Consider the following 23,025-nt stretch of genomic DNA (forward strand, 5'->3'; position numbering starts at 1 on the left):
CAGACCCCTAAACTAATACAGACCCCAGACCAGACTCCTAAACTAATACAGACCCCAGACCATACCCCTAAACTAATATAGTCCCCAGACCAGACCCCTAAATAAATACAGACTACAGAGCAGACCCCTAAAGTAATGCAGACCCCAGACCAGACCCCTAAACTAATACAGACCCCAGACCAGACCCCTAAACTAATACAGACCCCAAAACAAACCCCTAAATAAATACAGAATCCAGAGAAGACCCCTAAATATATACAGACCCCAGAGGAGACTCCTAAACTAATACAGACCCCAGACCAGACCCCTAAACTAATACAGACCCAAGACCAGACCCCTAAACTAATACAGACCCCAGAGTAGACCCCTAAACTAATACAGACCCCAGAGGAGACTCCTAAACTAATACAGACCCCAGACCAGACTCCTAAACTAATACAGACCCCAGACCAGACCCCTAAACTATTACAGACCCCAGAGTAGACCCCTAAACTAATACAGACCCCAGACCAGACCCCTAAACTAATACAGACCCCAGACCAGACCCCTAAACTAATACAGACCCCAGACCAGACCCCTAAACTAATACAGACCCCAGACCAGACCCCTAAACTAATACAGACCCCAGACCAGACTCCTAAACTAATACAGACCCCAGAGTAGACTCCTAAACTAATACAGACCCCAGAGGAGACTCCTAAACTAATACCGACCCCAGACCAGACTCCTAAACTAATACAGACCCCAGACCAGACCCCTAAACTAATACAGACCCCAGAGTAGACCCCTAAACTAATACAGACCCCAGACCAGACCCCTAAACTAATACAGACCCCAGACCAGACCCCTAAACTAATACAGACCCCAGACCAGACCCCTAAACTAATACAGACCCCAGACCAGACCCCTAAACTAATACAGACCCCAGACCAGACTCCTAAACTAATACAGACCCCAGAGTAGACCTCTAAACTAATACAGACCCCAGACCAGACCCCTAAACTAATACAGACCCCAGACCAGACCCATAAACTAATACAGACCCTAGACCCCTAAACTAATACAGACCCCAGACTAGACCCTCTAAACTAATACAGATCCCAGACCAGACCCCTAAACTAACACAGACCCCAGACCAGACCTCTAAACTAATACAGACCTCAGACCAGACCCCTAAACTAATACAGACCCCAGACCAGACCCCTAAACTAATACAGACCCCAGACCAGACCTCTAAACTAATACAGACCCCAGACCCCTAAACTAATACAGACCCCAAACCAGACCTCTAAACTAATACAGACCCCAGACCAGACCCCTAAACTAATACAGACTCCAGACCAGACCCCTAAACTAATACAGACCCCAGACCAGACATCTAAACTAATACAGACCCCGACCCCTAAACTAATACAGACCCCAAACCAGACCTCTAAACTAATACAGACCCCAGACCAGACCCCTAAACTAATACAGACCCCAGACCAGACCCCTAAACTAATACAGACCCCAAAACAAACCCCTAAATAAATACAGAATCCAGAGAAGACCCCTAAATATATACAGACCCCAGAAGAGACTCCTACATTAATACAGACCCCAGAGGAGACTCCTAAACTAATACACACCCCAGACCAGACCCCTAAACTAATACAGACCCAAGACCAGACCCCTAAACTAATACAGACCCCAGAGTAGACCCCTAAACTAATACAGACCCCAGAGGAGACTCCTAAACTAATACAGACCCCAGACCAGACTCCTAAACTAATACAGACCCCAGACCAGACCCCTAAAATAATACAGACCCCAGAGTAGACCCCTAAACTAAGACAGACCCCAGACCAGACCCCTAAACTAATACAGACCCCAGACCAGACCCCTAAACTAATACAGACCCCAGACCAGACCCCTAAACTAATACAGACCCCAGACCAGACCCCTAAACTAATACAGACCCCAGACCAGACTCCTAAACTAATACAGACCCCAGAGTAGACTCCAAAACTAATACAGACCCCAGAGGAGACTCCTAAACTAATACAGACCCCAGACCTGACTCCTAAACTAATACAGACCCCAGAGTAGACTCCTAAACTAATACAGACCCCAGAGGAGACTCCTAAACTAATACCGACCCCAGACCAGACTCCTAAACTAATACAGACCCCAGACCAGACCCCTAAACTAATACAGACCCCAGAGTAGACCCCTAAACTAATACAGACCCCAGACCAGACCCCTAAACTAATACAGACCCCAGACCAGACCCCTAAACTAATACAGACCCCAGACCAGACCCCTAAACTAATACAGACCCCAGACCAGACCCCTAAACTAATACAGACCCCAGACCAGACTCCTAAACTAATACAGACCCCAGAGTAGACCTCTAAACTAATACAGACCCCAGACCAGACCCCTAAACTAATACAGACCCCAGACCAGACCCATAAACTAATACAGACCCTAGACCCCTAAACTAATACAGACCCCAGACTAGACCCTCTAAACTAATACAGATCCCAGACCAGACCCCTAAACTAACACAGACCCCAGACCAGACCTCTAAACTAATACAGACCTCAGACCAGACCCCTAAACTAATACAGACCCCAGACCCGACCCCTAAACTAATACAGACCCCAGACCAGACCTCTAAACTAATACAGACCCCAGACCCCTAAACTAATACAGACCCCAAACCAGACCTCTAAACTAATACAGACCCCAGACCAGACCCCTAAACTAATACAGACTCCAGACCAGACCCCTAAACTAATACAGACCCCAGACCAGACATCTAAACTAATACAGACCCCGACCCCTAAACTAATACAGACCCCAAACCAGACCTCTAAACTAATACAGACCCCAGACCAGACCCCTAAACTAATACAGACCCCAGACCAGACCCCTAAACTAATACAGACCCCAAAACAAACCCCTAAATAAATACAGAATCCAGAGAAGACCCCTAAATATATACAGACCCCAGAAGAGACTCCTACATTAATACAGACCCCAGAGGAGACTCCTAAACTAATACACACCCCAGACCAGACCCCTAAACTAATACAGACCCAAGACCAGACCCCTAAACTAATACAGACCCCAGAGTAGACCCCTAAACTAATACAGACCCCAGAGGAGACTCCTAAACTAATACAGACCCCAGACCAGACTCCTAAACTAATACAGACCCCAGACCAGACCCCTAAAATAATACAGACCCCAGAGTAGACCCCTAAACTAATACAGACCCCAGACCAGACCCCTAAACTAATACAGACCCCAGACCAGACCCCTAAACTAATACAGACCCCAGACCAGACCCCTAAACTAATACAGACCCCAGACCAGACCCCTAAACTAATACAGACCCCAGACCAGACTCCTAAACTAATACAGACCCCAGAGTAGACTCCAAAACTAATACAGACCCCAGAGGAGACTCCTAAACTAATACAGACCCCAGACCAGACTCCTAAACTAATACAGACCCCAGACCAGACTCCTAAACTAATACAGACCCCAGAATAGACCCCTAAACTAATACAGACCCCAGACCAGACCCCTAAACTAATACAGACCCCAGACCAGACCCCTAAACTAATACAGACCCCAGACCAGACCCCTAAACTAATACAGACCCCAGACCAGACCCCTAAACTAATACAGACCCCAGACCAGACTCCTAAACTAATACAGACCCCAGACCAGACTCCTAAACTAATACAGACCCCAGACCAGACTCCTAAACTAATACAGACCCCAGAGTAGACCCCTAAACTAATACAGACCCCAGACCAGACCCCTAAACTAATACAGACCCCAGATCAGACCCCTAAATAAATACAGACTACAGAGCAGACCCCTAAACTAATACAGACCCCAGACCAGACCCCTAAACTAATACAGACCCCAGACCAGACCCCTAAACTAATACAGACCCCAGACCAGACTCCTAAACTAATACAGACCCCAGACCATACCCCTAAACTAATATAGACCCCAGACCAGACCCCTAAACTAATACAGACCCCAGACCAGACCCATAAACTAATACAGACCCTAGACCCCTAAACTAATACAGACCCCAGACTAGACCCTCTAAACTAATACAGATCCCAGACCAGACCCCTAAACTAATACAGACCCCAGACCAGACCTCTAAACTAATACAGACCTCAGACCAGACCCCTAAACTAATACAGACCCCAGACCAGACCTCTAAACTAATACAGACCCCAGACCAGACCCCTAAACTAATACAAACCCCAGACCAGACCTCTAAACTAATACAGTCTCCAGACCAGACCCCTAAACTAATACAGACCCCAGACCAGACCCCTAAACTAATACAGACCCCTAAACTAATACAGACCCTAGACCCCTAAACTAATACAGACCCCAGACCAGACCCATAAACTAATACAGACCCCAGACCAGACCCATAAACTAATACAGACCCCAGACCAGACCCTAAACTAATGCAGACCCCAGAGTAGACCCTCTAAATAAATACACACTACAGAGTAGACCCCTAAACTAATGCAGACCCCAAACCAGACCCTCTAAATAAATACAGACCCCAGACCAGACCCTTTAACTAAATACAGACCTCAGAGCAGACCCCTAAATATATACAGACCCCAGACAAGACCCCTAAACTAATACAGACCCCAGACCAGACCCCTAAACTAATACAGACCCCAGACTAGACCCCTAAACTAATACTGACCCCAGACCAGACCCCTAAACTAATACAGACCCCAGAGTAGACCCCTAAACTAATACAGACCCCAGACCAGACCCCTAAACTAATATAGACCCCAGACCAGACCCCTAAACTAATACAGACCCCAGACCAGACCCCTAAACTAATACAGACCCCAGACCAGACCCCTAAACTAATACAGACCCCAGACCAGACTCCTAAACTAATACAGACCCCAGAGTAGACCCCTAAACTAATACAGACCCCAGACCAGACCTCTAAACTAATACAGACCCCAGACCAGACTCCTAAACTAATACAGACCCCAGAGTAGACCCCTAAACTAATACAGACCCCAGACCAGACCCCTAAACTAATACAGACCCCAGACCAGACCCCTAAATAAATACAGACTACAGAGCAGACCCCTAAACTATTACAGACCCCAGACCAGACCCCTAAACTAATACAGACCCCAGACCAGACCCCTAAACTAATACAGACCCCAGACCAGACTCCTAAACTAATACAGACCCCAGACCATACCCCTAAACTAATATAGACCCCAGACCAGACCCCTAAACTAATACAGACCCTAGACCCCTAAACTAATTCAGACCCCAGACCAGACCCCTAAACTAATACAGACCCCAGACCAGATCCCTAAACTAATACAGACCCCAGACCAGACCCCCTAAACTAACACATACCCCAGACCAGACCCCTAAACTAATACAGACCCCAGACCAGACCGCTAAACTAACACAGACCCTAGACCAGCCCCTAAACTAATACAGACCCCAGACCACACCCCTAAACTAATACAGACCCCAGACCAGACCCCTAAACTAATACAGACCCCAGACCAAACCCCTAAACTAATACAGACCCAAGACCAGACCCCTAAACTAATACAGACCCCAGACCAGACCCATAAACTAATACAGACCCCAGACCAGACCCATAAACTAATACAGACCCCAGACCAGACCCTAAACTAATGCAGACCCCAGAGTAGACCCTCTAAATAAATACACACTACAGAGTAGACCCCTAAACTAATGCAGACCCCAAACCAGACCCTCTAAATAAATACAGACCCCAGACCAGACCCTTTAACTAAATACAGACCTCAGAGCAGACCCCTAAATATATACAGACCCCAGACAAGACCCCTAAACTAATACAGACCCCAGACCAGACCCCTAAACTAATACAGACCCCAGACCAGACCCCTAAACTAATACTGACCCCAGACCAGACCCCTAAACTAATACAGACCCCAGAGTAGACCCCTAAACTAATACAGACCCCAGACCAGACCCCTAAACTAATATAGACCCCAGACCAGACCCCTAAACTAATACAGACCCCAGACCAGACCCCTAAACTAATACAGACCCCAGACCAGACCCCTAAACTAATACAGACCCCAGACCAGACTCCTAAACTAATACAGACCCCAGAGTAGACCCCTAAACTAATACAGACCCCAGACCAGACCTCTAAACTAATACAGACCCCAGACCAGACTCCTAAACTAATACAGACCCCAGAGTAGACCCCTAAACTAATACAGACCCCAGACCAGACCCCTAAACTAATACAGACCCCAGACCAGACCCCTAAATAAATACAGACTACAGAGCAGACCCCTAAACTATTACAGACCCCAGACCAGACCCCTAAACTAATACAGACCCCAGACCAGACCCCTAAACTAATACAGACCCCAGACCAGACTCCTAAACTAATACAGACCCCAGACCATACCCCTAAACTAATATAGACCCCAGACCAGACCCCTAAACTAATACAGACCCTAGACCCCTAAACTAATTCAGACCCCAGACCAGACCCCTAAACTAATACAGACCCCAGACCAGATCCCTAAACTAATACAGACCCCAGACCAGACCCCCTAAACTAACACATACCCCAGACCAGACCCCTAAACTAATACAGACCCCAGACCAGACCGCTAAACTAACACAGACCCTAGACCAGCCCCTAAACTAATACAGACCCCAGACCACACCCCTAAACTAATACAGACCCCAGACCAGACCCCTAAACTAATACAGACCCCAGACCAAACCCCTAAACTAATACAGACCCAAGACCAGACCCCTAAACTAATACAGACCCCAGACCAGACCCCTAAACTAATACAGACCCCAGACCAGACCCTCTATCTAAATACAGAATCCAGGCCCTCTAAGTAAATATAGACCCCAGGCCACACTTCTTCAATAATTACAGTTCAGACCCCCTAAATACACATAGACCCCAGACCAGATCCATACCTCCCAACCGTCCCGATTTCCGCGGGACATTCACGATTTTGGTGACATGTCCCGCGGTCCCGGTTGGAGGGAGGTATGTCCCGATTTCAACTCAGATCTGCGTCCAGAGGACGCAGATCTGAGTTGAACACATATGCGTCTGAAGCAAGGAGCTGACACAGGTCAGCTCCTCGCTTCGCCGCTGCCCGCCTCTCTCCCTGACACATGCGGCTGAAGGAAGGAGCTGACACAGGTCAGCTCCTCGCTTTGCCGCTGCGTGTCTCTCTCGCTGACCGGCTCCTGGCTTGTAGACTCGATGTGACACATCCGGCGGCAGCGGCGATGTGACACAGGTCAGCTCCTCGCTTCAGCCGCATATGTGTCAGCGAGAGAGGCGCGCAGAAAGCGGCGAGGGAGCAGAGGAGAAGGTAAGTTTAATGTGGAGGTGGAACGTGAATCTGGGGGCAGATGAAGGAGAGGACGGCATGACACTGGGGGCAGAGATGGAGAGGACGGCATGACACTGGGGGCAGAGATGTGGAGACATGAATCTGGGGGCAGAGATGGAGAGGACGGCATGACACTGGGGGCAGAGATGTGGAGACATGAATCTGGGGGCAGAGATGGAGAGGACATGAATCTGGGGACAGAGATGTGGAGACATGAATCTGGGGGCAGAGATGGAGAGGACGGCATGACACTGGGGGCAGAGATGTGGGGACATGAATCTGGGGGCAGAGATGGAGGGGACATGAATCTGGGGGCAGAGATGGAGGGACATGAATCTGGGGGCAGAGATGGGGGACATGAATCTGGGGGCAGAGATAGAGGGACATGAATCTGGGGGCAGAGATGGAGGGGACATGAAACTGGGGGCAGAGATGTGGAGACATGAATCGGGGGGCAGAGATGTGGAGACATGAATCTGGGGGCAGAGATGGAGAGGACATGAATCTGGGGGCAGAGATGTGGAGACATGAATCTGGGGGCAGAGATGGGGGACATGAATCTGGGGGCAGAGATGGAGGGGACATGAATCTGGGGGCAGAGATGGAGGGGACATGAAACTGGGGGCAGAGATGGAGGGACATGAATCTGGGGGCAGAGATGTGGAGACATGAATCTGGGGGCAGAGATGGGGGACATGAATCTGGGGGCAGAGATGGAGGGACATGAAACTGGGGCAGAGATGGAGGGGACATGAAACTGGGGGCAGATGAAGGGTGTATATGAAACTGGGGGAGAGATAGAGGGGGGACATATAATTTACGGGTGACTGTAGGAGGATTATATTGTGTGTGGGCACATGAAAAATTAACGAGTGGGCGGAGTCAACACAAAAGTGGGCGGGGACATTCAGTTCTTCAAAAGTTGGGAGGTATGCAGACCCTCTGAAAAACATACTGATCTGAGACTGCACCCCTAAATGATTATATACTAGATCCACTAAGTAAAGAGACCAGACCCTCTATATAAATAAATGCAGAACCCTGGACCTCTAAAGAAATAAACCCTCGATGAGACCAGGACAACACGTCTCACACTCCCACCCAGAGTCAGTTTCCATGGTCCATTAGAAAAATGGCTACCGTGGCGCTGTTCCTTGTTTAAACCATACTTGCTTACTCTTCCGAAATCTCCAGGAGGCTCTGCCAAAAAGTGGGTGACCTCTCAACATCCTAGAAGAGTGGTCGTATCTCCTGGGCTAGGTGGCATTCTGTCCCATCAGCTGGACTCTTGGCTATAATATATGTGTTGGGTTCTTCATATGATGATTACATCACAGAAGAGGTGTGACCTACACATTATATGCTCATGTCAAAAATGGAGCCTCAACAAGGGGGTGTCATTTTCATATTGGGATGGAGCTCTAGGAAATGAGGGCATGGCTGTATGAAACAATCTTGGTGTCCTGGAGGCTGTACACAGTATTATGCCCCGTACTATGGCCCCCACAGTATAATGGCCCTTTAATATGGCTTCCCACAGTAATTATGGCTGTGAATGGGTGGAGCCTGTGGAGGTATGGTGGCTTACGATACCTAAATTTACCAGATTTTGCCCCTCAAACTCAGAGCCTTTAATATGGCCCCTATAATAATTGATCCCCTTCTTACGGTCCCACAGTATAATGACCACCTTAATATGGCCCCCACAATAAAATGTCCCTATTAATATGGCTTCCATAGTATAATGTCTCGTTTCGTATGGCCACACAATATTATGCCCCCTTACTATGGCTCCCACAGTATAATGGCCTTGTTAATATGGCCTTCAAAGTGTAATGCACTCCTTAATATGACCAACACAGTATAACGCCCCATTACTATGGCCCCAAAGTACAATGGCCTCCTTAACATGACCAACACAGTATAACGCTCCATTACTATGGCTCCCAAAGTACAATGGCCTCCTTAATATGGCCAACACAGTATAACGTCCCATTATTATGGCCACAAAGTACAATGGCCTCCTTAATATGGCCAACACAGTATAACGTCCCATTACTATGGCTGCCAAAGTACAATGGCCTCCTTAATATGGCAACACAGTATAATGTCCCATTACTATGGCTGCCAAAGTACAATGGTCTCCTTAATATGGCCAACACAGTATAATGCCCCATTACTATGGCCCCAAAGTACAATGGCCTCCTTAATATGGCAACACAGTATAACGTCCCATTACTATGGCTGCCAAAGTACAATGGTCTCCTTAATATGGCCAACACAGTATAATGCCCCATTACTATGGCTCCCAAAGTACACTGGCCTCCTTAATATGTCATCCACAATATAATGCCCCCTTAATGTGGCCCCCACAATTATTATGGTTGTGAATGGATGGATTCCGTTGACACAGGCGGAGATGGAGGTGTGGCTCACAATGCCAAAATTTTCCAGATTTGCCTTTTGAACATAGACCCCAATTTTGAAGCACCTATGGAGATCACAGAGGGGATTCCTAGACCTTAGGCCACACTTATGGCTATTGCAATGCATTATTGAAGCGATCAAGGAATTGCAGTCGGAGTTACAATTAAAAAACATAAAATAAATAAAGTTCCAATTCCACGTCCTCGCCCCCCCAAAAAGTATTTTAGTGCCTCACCAAGCCCTTTATTATTACTAAAATGTCATCAAAAAGGTCAGCTGTGTAGCTTAATATGGAACCAATGAAAACCACTACAATGTTATGTAAGAATCTCTCCTTCTTAACAAATTCCCAATAGCCTTGGTGTGCTTTATTGTAACATTCTGTCTCCACTCCGCCATTTTCCCGAAGCCTGAACTCAGGCAGTGGGAGAGGCGGGAACTATAATCACATGACCCAACAAAAATCACGTGACCCAAAGCAGTAGCCGGAACGTATGAGCGTGCCAGAAACTAAGATGGCGATGGTAGCTGGACGTCACGTGATCCGGCACGTTGCTGCGTTGCATTGTGGGTCTAAGGAACAGACAGGGCCCGGCGTGACGCGGCAGAAACAACGAGTTGTGGAGCCGGTGGATAGAGGAAGCTGTGCGGGAAAATGGTGGGAGTGAAGGTGATCGGGGGAGACGCGGAGTTCCAGCCGGAGCTGAGCGCTGCGGGGTCCAGGCTCAGTGTGGTCAAGTTCACAATGAGAGGGTGAGATGTGGAGCTGCTGGGTATAGTGGGAGGTGGGCAGAGGGGCATAAGGCTGAGAACATGGCCCCAGTGACAGAGCTGACATGTATACAGCAGCTGCAGCACAAGACCCTCCATTATTACTCCTGTCACTGTATAGGAGATAGAGAGGAGTGTATAGATAAACCAACATAGGGAGCGCAGCTCTGGAGTATAATACAGGGGAAGTAATGTAATGTATGTACACAGTGACCAGCAGAATAGTGAGCACAGCTCTGGAGTATAATACAGGATGTAACTCAGGATCAGTACAGGATAAGTAATGTAATGTATGTACACAGTGACTGTACCAGCAGAATAGTGAGCGCAGCTCTGGAGTATAATACAGGATGTAACTCAGGATCAGTACAGGATAAGTAATGTAATGTATGTACACAGTGACTGTACCAACAGAATAGTGAGTGCAGCTCTGGAGTATAATACAGGATGTAACTCAGGATCAGTACAGGATAAGTAATGTAATGTATGTACACAGTGACTGTACCAGCAGAATAGTGAGTGCAGCTCTGGAGTATAATACAGGATGTAACTCAGGATCAGTACAGGATAAGTAATGTAATGTATGTACACAGTGACTGCACTAGCAGAATAGTGAGCGCAGCTCTGGAGTATAATACAGGATAAGTAATGTATGTACACAGTGACTGTACCAGCAGAATAGTGAGCGCAGCTCTGGAGTATAATACAGGATGTAACTCAGGATCAGTACAGGATAAGTAATGTAATGTATGTACACAGTAACTGTACCAACAGAACAGTGAGCGCAGCTCTGGAGTATAATACAGGATGTAACTCAGGATCAGTACAGGATAAGTAATGTATGTATGTACACAGTGTCTGCACCAGCAGAATAGTGAGCGCAGCTCTGGAGTATAAAACAGGATGTAACTCAGGATCAGTACAGGATAAGTGATGTAATGTATGTACACAGTGACTGTACCAGTAGAATAGTGAGTGCAGCTCTGGAGTATAATACAGGATGTAACTCAGGATCAGTACAGGATAAGTAATGTAATGTATGTACACAGTGACTGTACCAGCAGAATAGTGAGTGCAGCTCTGGAGTATAATACAGGATATAACTCAGGATCAGTACAGGGTAAGTAATGTAATGTATGTACACACTGACTGTACCAGCAGAATAGTGAGCGCAGCTCTGGAGTATAATACAGGATGTAACTCAGGATCAGTACAGGATAAGTAATGTAATGTATGTACACAGTGACTGCACTAGCAGAATAGTGAGCGCAGCTCTGGAGTATAATACAGGATGTAACTCAGGATCAGTACAGGGTAAGTAATGTAATGTATGTACACAGTGACTGCACTAGCAGAATAGTGAGCGCAGCTCTGGAGTATAATACAGGATGTAACTCAGGATCAGTACAGGATAAGTAATGTAATGTATGTACACAGTGACTGTACCAGCAGAATAGTGAGCGCAGCTCTGGAGTATAATACAGGATGTAACTCAGGATCAGTACAGGATAAGTAATGTAATGTATGTACACAGTGACTGTACCAGCAGAATAGTGAGCGCAGCTCTGGAGTATAATACAAGATGTAACTCAGGATCAGTACAGGATAAGTAATGTAATGTATGTACACAGTGACTGTACCAGCAGAATAGTGAGCGCAGCTCTGGAGTATAATACAGGATGTAACTCAGGATCAGTACAGATAAGTAATGTAATGTATGTACACAGTGACTGTACCAGCAGAATAGTGAGCGCAGCTCTGGAGTATAATACAGGATGTAACTCAGGATCAGTACAGGATAAGTAATGTAATGTATGTACACAGTGACTGTACCAGCAGAATAGTGAGCACAGCTCTGGAGTATAATACAGGATGTAACTCAGGATCTGTACAGATAAGTAATGTAATGTATGTACACAGTGACTGCACTAGCAGAATAGTGAGTGCAGCTCTGGAGTATAATACAGGATATAAGTCAGGATCAGTACAGGATAAGTAATGTAATGTATGTACACAGTGATTGTACCAGCAGAATAGTGAGCGCAGCTCTGGAGTATAATACAGGATATAAGTCAGGATCAGTACCCAACTCAGATTTTCCTATGAAAACTCTTTATAGCAGTGTTCTGTCACCCCAGGAGATGTAGGTTAGGTGGCCTCTCCTTCTGCGTTTACCTTCCTGTGTCCCGCTAGTGATGACACTTACTCGCCTCCTCTTCTCACGTTGGGTGTGCTACAATCCCCTCAGGTCTATGAATCATCGCTGCTGATCTGGGCTTAGTCATAAGTTGTTGCGGTTTAGTCTAATCCCTATTAAGCCAATCGGATTGCTCCTGTCACCTGTCCTACGTATCGTTCTCCCTCCACTCTGTCCTATGATCCCCTGGTTATGTTATTCTTACCTTATATCTCGTGGTTTCTGTCTTGCAGTTGCGCCCCCTGTGTGAGGATAGCGCCGGTGTTCACGTCTCTCAGTAATAAGTATCCACAGGCCGTCTTTCTGGAAGTAGATGTACATCAGTGCCAAGTAAGTACCCTGCGCCGGGACACAGGGGCGTCTGTTTATCTGTACTGGAATAGCCTAACCTGCAGCAATATTTTTCCTATCGGAGACCATGGACATAGATGCTGCTGTGTCCATCTTGGATCGTGGTTTCTATCCATCTGGTCTGATCCCACTTGAGCACAGATTGCAGAAAAACTGATCACATAGAAAGGTGTCAGTACAGACCGGTCAGGGTGCCCATACTGATCCCTGCCCACCACTGAAAGCACTAACAATGGGCACGTGAGGATCAGGCCTGGACCATGGAACAATTGAAGATGGCTACCGAGCCTGAAGAATCACGTGTTACATCCTATCAATGGCCGGGTGTGTTATCTAGATAAGAGATGGCATCGGGGGTCAGCTGATCGGCGGGGGGCCTGGGTGGAAGACTCCTGACTATCTTTAACTGATGACCTATCCTTCTTTTGGATTTTGAGTGGTATCCCCAACAGTGCCCACCCATAGCCCTGTGCTGTCAGGGGACGTTCCTTACAGACCAGCGATGATGGTGAGTGGTAAGGCCCACCCTTCGCAGTGCAGGGATATTGGTACCATACCTGCCCATACTATACTTAGCTTTCTATAAGCATATAGCATCGCTACGGTCAGAAGACATGAAAGGTCCTCTTTAACTGGTGCTTTTTGTGACCCTTTTGTAGGGGTATCTCCCCATGAATGTGGAGGGGCAGCCCTATGCCCTGAACCTCATGGTCACCCATCCGTGTCATGCACAGTAAACATGTATTGGGGACAAACAGTGGTGGTCTGACAACCAAGGGGGTTACGTGCATGAGATCTAGATCTATAGCTACCCCGAGGACCCCTCTGCCATGATCCTATTCTCATTGTACTTGTTTTCACCTTCTAGGGGACGGCGGCGGCCAATAATATATCCGCGACGCCCACGTTTTTATTCTTTCGAAATAAAGTGAAAATCGACCAGTACCAAGGAGCGGACGCTGCCGGCCTAGAAGAGAAGATCAAACAGCACCTAGAAAATGACCCCGGGAACAACGAGGACACGGATATCCCCAAAGGCTATGTACGTGTACTACAACTCCCAGCACGCCCAGGCAACCTTTACTCAGTCACTATGGCTCTGACTATCTGCGTATTCCTATACACAGCTGGCAGGGCAAATCCTTGAGTGTGTGTCTGGCTCTGACAGCTGAGGTAGCAGGTATTGGTGATATTACATCCCCAGGGTATATAGCGTATCTCACCCCTGGTCCTGTATTACACATTGGAATGAGGGTTAGGGGATAATCATACACATTAGGGAGAGTGTTTGCCTACATAGGCAGTACGGAGACTTCCAAGTCATTCCTGCTCCGCTAGGGATTGTGGGTAAAAAATATGCAAATCTATTCTCCAGGATCTAATTAGGAGAACAGTGCCTCTGTATGCTGCCCTCTAGAGGACAGCCCCCTTAACATCATGCATGATCAGTTATTAAGCCTACTAACATGATGCGGAGTTTATTGCCAAATTAATATTTCTATTCCAAAAGGAACAGATTCCCAGCTATGGACAGCGTTGTTTGGGTCTTTTGGACCTCCTCAGCATAGCGCAGGGATACTGATTTGGCAAAATGAGAGACTATAGACCAGGGTCAGGGGATAATCATACACATTAGGGAGAGTGTGCCTACATAGGCCGTACAGAGACTTACAAGTCATTCCTGCTCCGCTAGGGATTGTGGGTAAAAAATATGCAAATCTATTCTCCAGGATGTAATTAGGGGAACAGTGCTTTTTGGAATAGAAATACTAATTTGGCAATAAACTCCGCATCATGTTAGTAGGCTTAATAACTGATCATGCATGATGTTAAGGGGGTTGCCCTCTAGAGGTCAGCATACAGAGGCACTGTTCCCCTAATTACATCCTGGAGAATAGATTTGCATATTTTTTTCCCAGAATCCCTAGCGGAGCAGGAATGACTTGTAAGTCTCCGTACTGCCTATGTAGGCACACACTCTCCCTAATGTGTATGATTATCCCCTGACCCTAGTCTATAGTCTCTCATTTTGCCAAATCAGTATCCCTGCGCTGTGCTGAGGAGGTCCAAAAGACCGAAACAGCGCTGTCCATAGCTGGGAATCTGTTCCTTTTGGAATAGAAATACTAATTTGGCAATAAACCCCGCATCATGTCAGTAGGCTTATTAACTGAGTCATGCATGATGTTAAGGGGGCTGCCTTAGAGGGAAGCATACAGAGGCACTGTTCTCCTAATTACATCCTGGAGAATAGATTTGTATGTATTTTACTCACATTGGAATGAGTGTGTCCAGTGTAATAGTCCGTTTGCCTTGTGGGGGTGCTTGGTGCGGCGAGACCCCACAGCAGATGCCTGAGAGTCGCACCAGCAGCAGGACACCTGTCCTTTATAGCAGGGACCCCTCCCCTCTTAGCATCCCACCTGTCCGGTTTCCGCCCCTTGTTTGGGCCGCAGAGGGCTCACCGGGTATTTGGACACACTGTCTTATTTTTCTTACTATGTCTGTCTTATGTCCTATGTTGAAGGGGTTGTCTGGAGTTATACATTTCAATGCAGAAGCAAGGGAAGGTTAGAAAACTAAAACGTGGGGGCAACACGGCGGCTCGGTGGTTAACACTGCAGCCTTGCAGCGCTGGAGTCCTGGGTTCGAATCCCGCCAGGAACAACATCTGCACAGAGTTTGTATGTTCTCCCCGTGTCTGCGTGGATTTCCTCCCATTCTACAAAGACAGACTGATGATCCCGATATGGGGCTCACAAAATGTACTGATACCTACCGTCATCCTCGCCTCCCTTCTTGTGCTCGGCTTACCTTACTGGCCCAGAACAAAAATGGAGGAAAGGCTGCAGATAGGTATCCGTGTATCCGGTATCCCTCCCCTGCTTTGTGCAATAACTTCTATGATCTTGGACAATCCCTTTAAATATTTATTTCCGCCCCCTCCCCTAGAGATGGACCTGCCGCTGTTAACGTCTCCCTCGTCTTCTTTCCTCCTGTAGATGGATTTGATGCCATTTATAAATAAAGCCGGGTGCGAATGTCTCAACGAAAGCGACGACCACGGGTTTGAGAACTGTTTACGAAAAGACCCGACGTACCTGGAATCGGACTGCGACGAGCAGGTACTTGTGACATGTGCATAGGTGTGTCTGTACGAGACCCTCTCAGCCAATCAGCAGCTCTGAGAGGAGTCACATGGCTTCTCTAACATCGGACTGAACCACTCGCTGCTCGGAACAGGTACATGGGGCACAGACGTCCCTTGTGGCGGTCTCTGTACCTCCTATTGGCAGAGGGGTGCACTTATTGAAATACATTGGAGGCTTCCCAGGTGGGCCGTGCGGGCTGCTGCTTGGTGAGGTCTGTGCGCCAATTTCCTTCCAAAGAGCAGTGTATGACTCCGGGAGGGAACCTCGTAACTACAAAACCCTTTAGAGTCTGTGGTCGCTATTGCATCAAAAGGGTTAAACGTGTAGGATCGGTGATTTGCTGACCCCCCCTGCCCCTGCAGTAGCCCCACACCCACTTCTGACAGTCCGGGAAACCCTGCCGTTGACATAGAAAGTCTATACGTCGATCACTAATTGGGTTAAACGACAGCAAGCGGAGATCTTATAAGACAGGAACAAAGAGGTGCAAAATTGTATTACACAAATGAAAGCCTTGCCGTATATTTTATGTGACTGTCGCCCCTCTTTCCTCCCCCAGCTCCTGATCACTGTCGCTTTCAACCAGCCGGTGAAGTTGTACTCCATGAAGCTCCAAGGCCCGGACAACGGTGAGTGAATTCACGCCTGGTCCTCCTGCCGCTTTATGTAGGTTAACCTTGTAACGTCTGTCCTGATGCTGGGACTATAATCCTCATATATACTGACCTGATATCATTATACACGTGACTGGGAGTTATCACGGGGCCCCGAGCCTGGGCAGGGCTCTGGACGGCTCCTATTCCTTTCCATTTTGCAGCCCTGGGCTCACTGAGGTAAATGAATGGCGTGAGCGGCGCACGGTTCAGCCATGGACCAGGCGCATTCACACGTGTGCACATAAGGCCTAAGGGTCTGTGAGCGTTGTCCTGATGTGTTTGAGTCCGCTGTCCTAAAGAGACCGTTCCAGGCTCTATTCTCACAATTTGTAGGAATTTCTGCAACAAAATCTACCGCAGCCTTGACCCTTTCCCGACATCTGCCGTAATAGTACGGCGCATGCCGGGTGTGTAATTATGGCGGCCACCCGGGAGCTTTACGCAGTAGACAACCAGCGCTAATGTCTCCAATCGGTCCCCAGACCAATCGGAGGCATTAACTCCTCCGGCGATGTGGTCAAAGGCGCCATTTTCCCAGCGGCACATGGGCACCGCCATTTTGCCGGTGATCGCCAGCAAGCTCCAGGGCCGACGTCGCGTTTGCATGACAGCCGGGAGCCTTGTAAAAGCTCCGCGGCCGGTCTGCATTGACTTTCTTTTGCAGGCTGGTCTATGCAGTCTGCAAAAGAAATGATGATTTTTGGCAATGCATTACAATGCATTAGTGATCAGACCCCCTGGGGTTCAACACCCCTAGGGGGCCTAATAAATGCAAAAAAAAAAAAAAAAAAAGTAAAAAAAAAATAAATAATTTTTTTTTTAAAAGTATTAAAAATTCAAATCACCCCTCGTTTCCCTAGAACACATATAAAAGTAGTTGAACACTGTGAAACACATACATGTTAGGTCTCCCCGCGTCCGAAATCGCCCGCTCTACAAATCTATAAAAATATTTTTCCTGTACGGTAAACGCCGTAGCGGGAAAAATAGTCAAAAGTGCCAAACCGCCGTTTTTTCACGGTTTAGATTCTGATAAAAATTTGTATAAAAAGTGATATAGCAATAACATTTCCCGAAAATGGTAGAACTAAAAAGTACACTCGGCCCCGCAAAAAAAGACGCCCTATGCATCCCCGTACACGGACGTATAAAAAAGTTACGGCTGTTGGAATATGGCGACTTTTAGTAAAAAAAAATTTTTTAACACAGTTTTGGCTTTCTTTTAAAGGGGTTAAAATGTAAATTAAACCATATAAATTTGGTATCCCTGGAATCGTACCGAAACACAGAATACAGGGGACATGTCATTTTGGCTGCACAGTGAACGCCGTAAAACTGAAGCCCGTAAGAAAGTCGCAGAAATGCATTTTTTCTTCAAATTCACCCCATTCTGATTTTTTTTCCAGCTTGCCAGTACATTATACAGAATAATTAATGGCGGCATCATGAAGAAAAATTTATCCCGTAAAGATTAAGACCTCATATGGCTCTGGGAGCGGAGAAATAAAAAAGTTATGGGATTTAGAAGGAGGGGAGTCAAAAACGAAAAACAAAAATCAAAAAATGCCCACGGCGGGAAGGGGTTAAACTTCATGCCCGTCGGTCCCGAATATATCTAATAATCTGACGCCAACCCAAAGAGTCAGAATGTAACGTGTGGCTTTATAGACGTAAAAAGGATAGAAGTAATGAAAATGACATTTTATTGGTTTTCTGCAGGTCAGGGTCCAAAGTATGTAAAAATCTTCATAAACCTGCCGCGCTCCATGGATTTTGACGAAGCCATGAGGAGCGAACCGACCCAAGCCCTTGAATTGACGGCGGATGATATTAAGGAGGACGGCATCGTACAGCTGCGCTATGTTAAGTTCCAGAATGTAAACAGTGTAACGGTAAGCGGTCGGCAACATCTCTATACAGACTTACCTGCAGCCCCTCATGGCGTTTGTGAAGCCCCTTCAGTTAGTCTAGGGATCCCCAGCCCGCAGCTTTAAAGGGATCCGATCATTGGGTACCCTTTTTTTTTTTCTCCGTAACACGTAGGAATAGCCTTAAGAAAGGCTATTCTTCTCCCAACTTTAGATGTCTTCTCCGCGCCGCTGTTCGGTAGAAATACGGGTTTTCTTCGGTATTCAAATGAGTTCTCTTGCAGCACTGGGGGCGTCCCCAATGCTGCGAGAGAAATCTCCAGCGCTGCCTCCATCTTCATCTCGAACGGCCTTCTCCCCGCATCATCTTCCGTCCTGGGTCTCAAACTTTTAGGCCTCGGGCCGACCTGTAAGTAAGTAAGCTGGTGTAAGCGGCCATTTTCTTGTGGCCCGTGCATGCGCCGTCAGCTCTGCCCAAGGCCTAGAAGATTGAAATCCAGGACGGAAGATGATGCTGGGAGAAGGCCGTTCCAGAAGAAGATGGAGGCGGCGCTGGAGATTTCTCTCACAGCATTGGGGACACCTCCAGTGCTGTTTGAGCGCTTGGGACCGCCCCCAGTGCTGCAAGAGAACTCATTTGCATACCAAAGAAAACCGAGATTTATACCGGACGACGGCGCAGAGAAGACACCTAAAGGTAGGAGAAGAATGGCCTTTCTTAAGGCTATTCCTATGTGTTAGGGAGACTAAAAGGGTATCCAATGATAGGATCCCTTTAAGGCCATGCTTAGGATAGGACATCAGTTGAAGGGTGGGGATCTGATGCCCAAGACCCTCACCATTGTTGTTTATGAGCCCCATATAGGGATCACAATGTACATTTTTTTCCTATCAGTATGTCTTTGTAGAATGGGAGGAAATCCACACAAACACGGGGAGAACATACAAACTCCTTGCAGATGTTGTTCCTGGTGGGATTCGAACCCAGGACTCCAGCGCTGCAAGGCTGCAGTGCCAACCACTGAGCTACCGTGTTGCCCCTCCCTCAAATTTTTTTTTGGTACTGATAACCTATTGTCATCTGCATCTGATGCGTGTGCTGGACCAATGAGCGGGGTGACGGAAGCAACTGCCTTGAGCTGTCTGCTTTTGCCCCCTTCCTCAGCATTCGCTTCCAACAGACTGGACAGCTGATCCGTGCCGGGTCCAGGTTTCGGACCCCCGCTGATCAGATATACATGACAATAGGTCGTCAGTATAAAAACCACTTTTTAAAGGGGTTGTCCTAAGATTGTAACTAGTACTGGGTAGGGGTCTAATCGCCTCTGCTGATCACATGAACAGGGGTCCTAGGTCAGAGTATACCTCCCATAATCTCTTCCATGAAGGGGTTAAGAAAAACTTTGCCGCCCTGAGGGCTATTCTGTGAAGGTCCTTTTTCTTGGCCGTAATTGGCGGGGCCGCGTCGGGCTCATTAGCTTGCTTCATTGCTCCGGCTCTCACAGATAAATTATTTTTTAGTTCCATTTCTGCGCCGTATCATCCACCCGTCTTTAAATAACCGGTCCTGTGGCGCGGCGCACAGGTGGCTGCTCCGCAATGACATTGCTAGGACAGTTTCAATTTGTGAAATCTGTGAAATTTGTTAGGCTAATTTATATGTGAACTAATTCAATTATGTCTTTTATTGCTCGGCCACCTGATCCCACAAAAAGTGCGTTCACACCAGATTCATCCCGTCTATCCCCCAGCGTCCGCCTAACCGCCCGCTAATCCTTCTTCTTTCAGCTATTTGTCCAGTCCAATCAGGGTGACGAGGAGGCGACAAGAATCACATACTTCACTTTTATCGGGACCCCCGTACAGGCGACAAATATGAACGACTTCAAGAGAGTGAGTAGAGGGGGAGGGGGAGCACTGGGGTCTTGGATTACGTGGAGTGATCTGGTCTGGTAAACCTGAGCTTAAATCTATATACACATATAGGGTTAATAATAAAATTCTGCCAGGTGCCACTAGGGGGCGTTATAGGGGTTTTGTCATGGACACATCTCCTATTCACAGGACAGAGAAGAAATGTCCGATTTCTGGGTCCTCCACTGATCAGGCGGATGGGGTGACCTATTAAATCATCCTCGCTCCATTCACTTCTATGGTGCTGCCAGGACTGTAATCTCCGGCAGTAGAAGTCTATGGAGTGCTGATCACGCAAGGAGGAGGGCTCAGGGTCCCGGATCACCAGGGGATCGGCCCCCCACAAAAAGACACTTAGCCCCCATACACAAGACCTGCAACCTGTTTATTACTGGATTCAGTGTATAAATCTACTTGCACCCACCACTAGAGGGAGCTTATCCTTTAAAGGGGTGTTACAGCCTTATTAACGTCAGATGAAGGGAGTGCACCACATTGCCTTTAAAAGGGTTTTGTAGCTCTCGGGTGCTTTCCTTACACTCCGTTACTCATAGGGCAGGTCATCAGTGCGGTCCGACACCCGGACCCCAGGTTGGTAAGTAGCTCCGGGGTGCCTGAAGTAATAGGACCAGAGCTGCAGCTCCATCTAGTGTATAGTGGTGGCATTGGGATATTTGAATAACCCAAAAAATGTTATAGCCCTCAAAATCGCACGTACGAACAAAAAAAACCCCTGAACTATGGAAAGTAGTGCAGTACTGAAGTGGTTAATGTATATTATCAATTACAGGGGGGGGGGGAGGCTCCTGCTGCAGTCAGGCACAGGACAGTGAGAGGGGAAAAGGGGGTTTCTTTCTATATTTTCCAGTTTCTATCACAAAATGAGACAAAACGGGGATCAAAGGAATAAACGAGAGAATTTTTGAAATTTTTCGATCACTTTTTCTAGCTTCCGTTCCTTTAAATCTTCCTAACTTTTCGTCTTCGCCTCCTCCAGGTCGTAGGCAAGAAAGGAGAGAGCCACTGAGCGCAGGTCGGACGCCTCGGAGTGACGGTCGTAGGTTTTGGGTCCTCACAACAAGAACATTTTTCCGAAAAAAACGATTTAATGTTCCATTCAGACAAACAATTCCCAATAAACCATTTGCTTTTTGTTAAGCCGCGTTCAGAAATGTGATTTTATTGGAAGCTGCCGCTGCCCCTTTGTAAATAAATAGGACTACTTTTGCCAAATCACTTCTGTGTCTGTGAGGAGTTTAATGGGGGTCTCGTGTCTGTTGTGGGGGTCTCGTGTATATTGTGGGGGGGGGGGGGGGGGGGCTCGTGTCTGTTGTGGGGGGGTCTCGTGTACGTTGTGGGGGGGGTCTCGTGTACATTGTTGGGGTCTCGTGTATATTGTGGGGTGTTGCGTATATTGTGGGGTGTTGCGTCTATTGTCCGCTATTGTTCTCAGGTGTCACCATTGGCGCGGGAAAACAAAGGCTCTTTGCTGCAGGTGACTATGGGAAGCCTTATTATCTACTGATGCTGATCAATCTCCCTCTATAGCTCATGTGACCTCTAGGGGGCAGTAGAGAGTAACATTCCTGTCTAAATTTTTACCGCTGTGACTGTATTCTGCCACCAGGAGGCAGTGTCTCCCAGCTCTGGCCTATTCTGTCATGTGCTTATAGTCCTGTTCCAGCTTTCCAAGGTCCTGAAAGGCATTTTGTTGCCTGTCCTTCCTGTGAGGCCAGGGCGTTATTCAGCTGACCACTGCCTTTAGGGGGCACTGCTGCCATGGTCTGTGCCATATTTAGGTGTCACAGTAATATCCACATGATGCCATAGTGCCCCCTGGTGTCATCTCTTCCCCAGGTGAGTGACACACCTAGCCGTCCAGATGATATAACGTGCTCCATCGCACCAGTCGTCTACATGAACTATTGTCCTGCCTCCATAAATCTGTGGGATTGGACCGGTCACTCCTCACCCCGCAGCGAGCCTTGTTCACTGGTTGCCCATCCTTGCACCACTTTTGGTAGCTACATGCCTTGGACACCCAACAAAAACCGACAGTATTGGCTCTGACCCAAAGAGGCCCAACTCCTCAAGCTTGCTCATGTTTCCTGTTTCCACTTCCATCAATCCAATTGCTGCAACTTAAAGGGATTCTACCATAAAAATCAAATTTTTTTTTTTTTCTCACATGTAGGAATAGCCTTAAGAAAGGCTATTCTTCTCCTACCTTTAGAT

General features: G+C 47.4%; 1 protein-coding gene across 1 annotated transcript; it reads left to right on the forward strand.

Annotated features, from left to right (window-relative positions):
- Positions 1-10,433: 10,433 nt before the first annotated feature.
- On the forward strand, positions 10,434-22,026 carry TXNL1 (thioredoxin like 1). Its single transcript, XM_075267780.1, has 8 exons — positions 10,434-10,634; positions 13,083-13,179; positions 14,069-14,242; positions 16,203-16,325; positions 16,912-16,981; positions 18,728-18,900; positions 20,665-20,769; positions 21,788-22,026. The coding sequence occupies exons 1-8, from the start codon at positions 10,537-10,539 to the stop codon at positions 21,815-21,817; spliced, it is 870 nt and encodes a 289-aa protein (XP_075123881.1). The 5' UTR covers positions 10,434-10,536; the 3' UTR covers positions 21,818-22,026.
- Positions 22,027-23,025: the final 999 nt, after the last annotated feature.

Source organism: Leptodactylus fuscus, chromosome 1, assembly GCF_031893055.1.
Source record: "Leptodactylus fuscus isolate aLepFus1 chromosome 1, aLepFus1.hap2, whole genome shotgun sequence".
NCBI classification, from domain to species: Eukaryota; Metazoa; Chordata; class Amphibia; order Anura; family Leptodactylidae; genus Leptodactylus; species Leptodactylus fuscus.

Excerpts from the sequence above, each read along its gene's own strand:
- TXNL1 (XM_075267780.1), top strand. The coding sequence starts at position 10,537 with ATGGTGGGAGTGAAGGTGATCGGGGGAGACGCGGAGTTCCAGCCGGAG. Across the intron at positions 18,901-20,664 it reads AGAATGTAAACAGTGTAACG|CTATTTGTCCAGTCCAATCA; the intron begins GTAAGCGGTCGG and ends TTCTTCTTTCAG. Across the intron at positions 20,770-21,787 it reads ATATGAACGACTTCAAGAGA|GTCGTAGGCAAGAAAGGAGA; the intron begins GTGAGTAGAGGG and ends CGCCTCCTCCAG.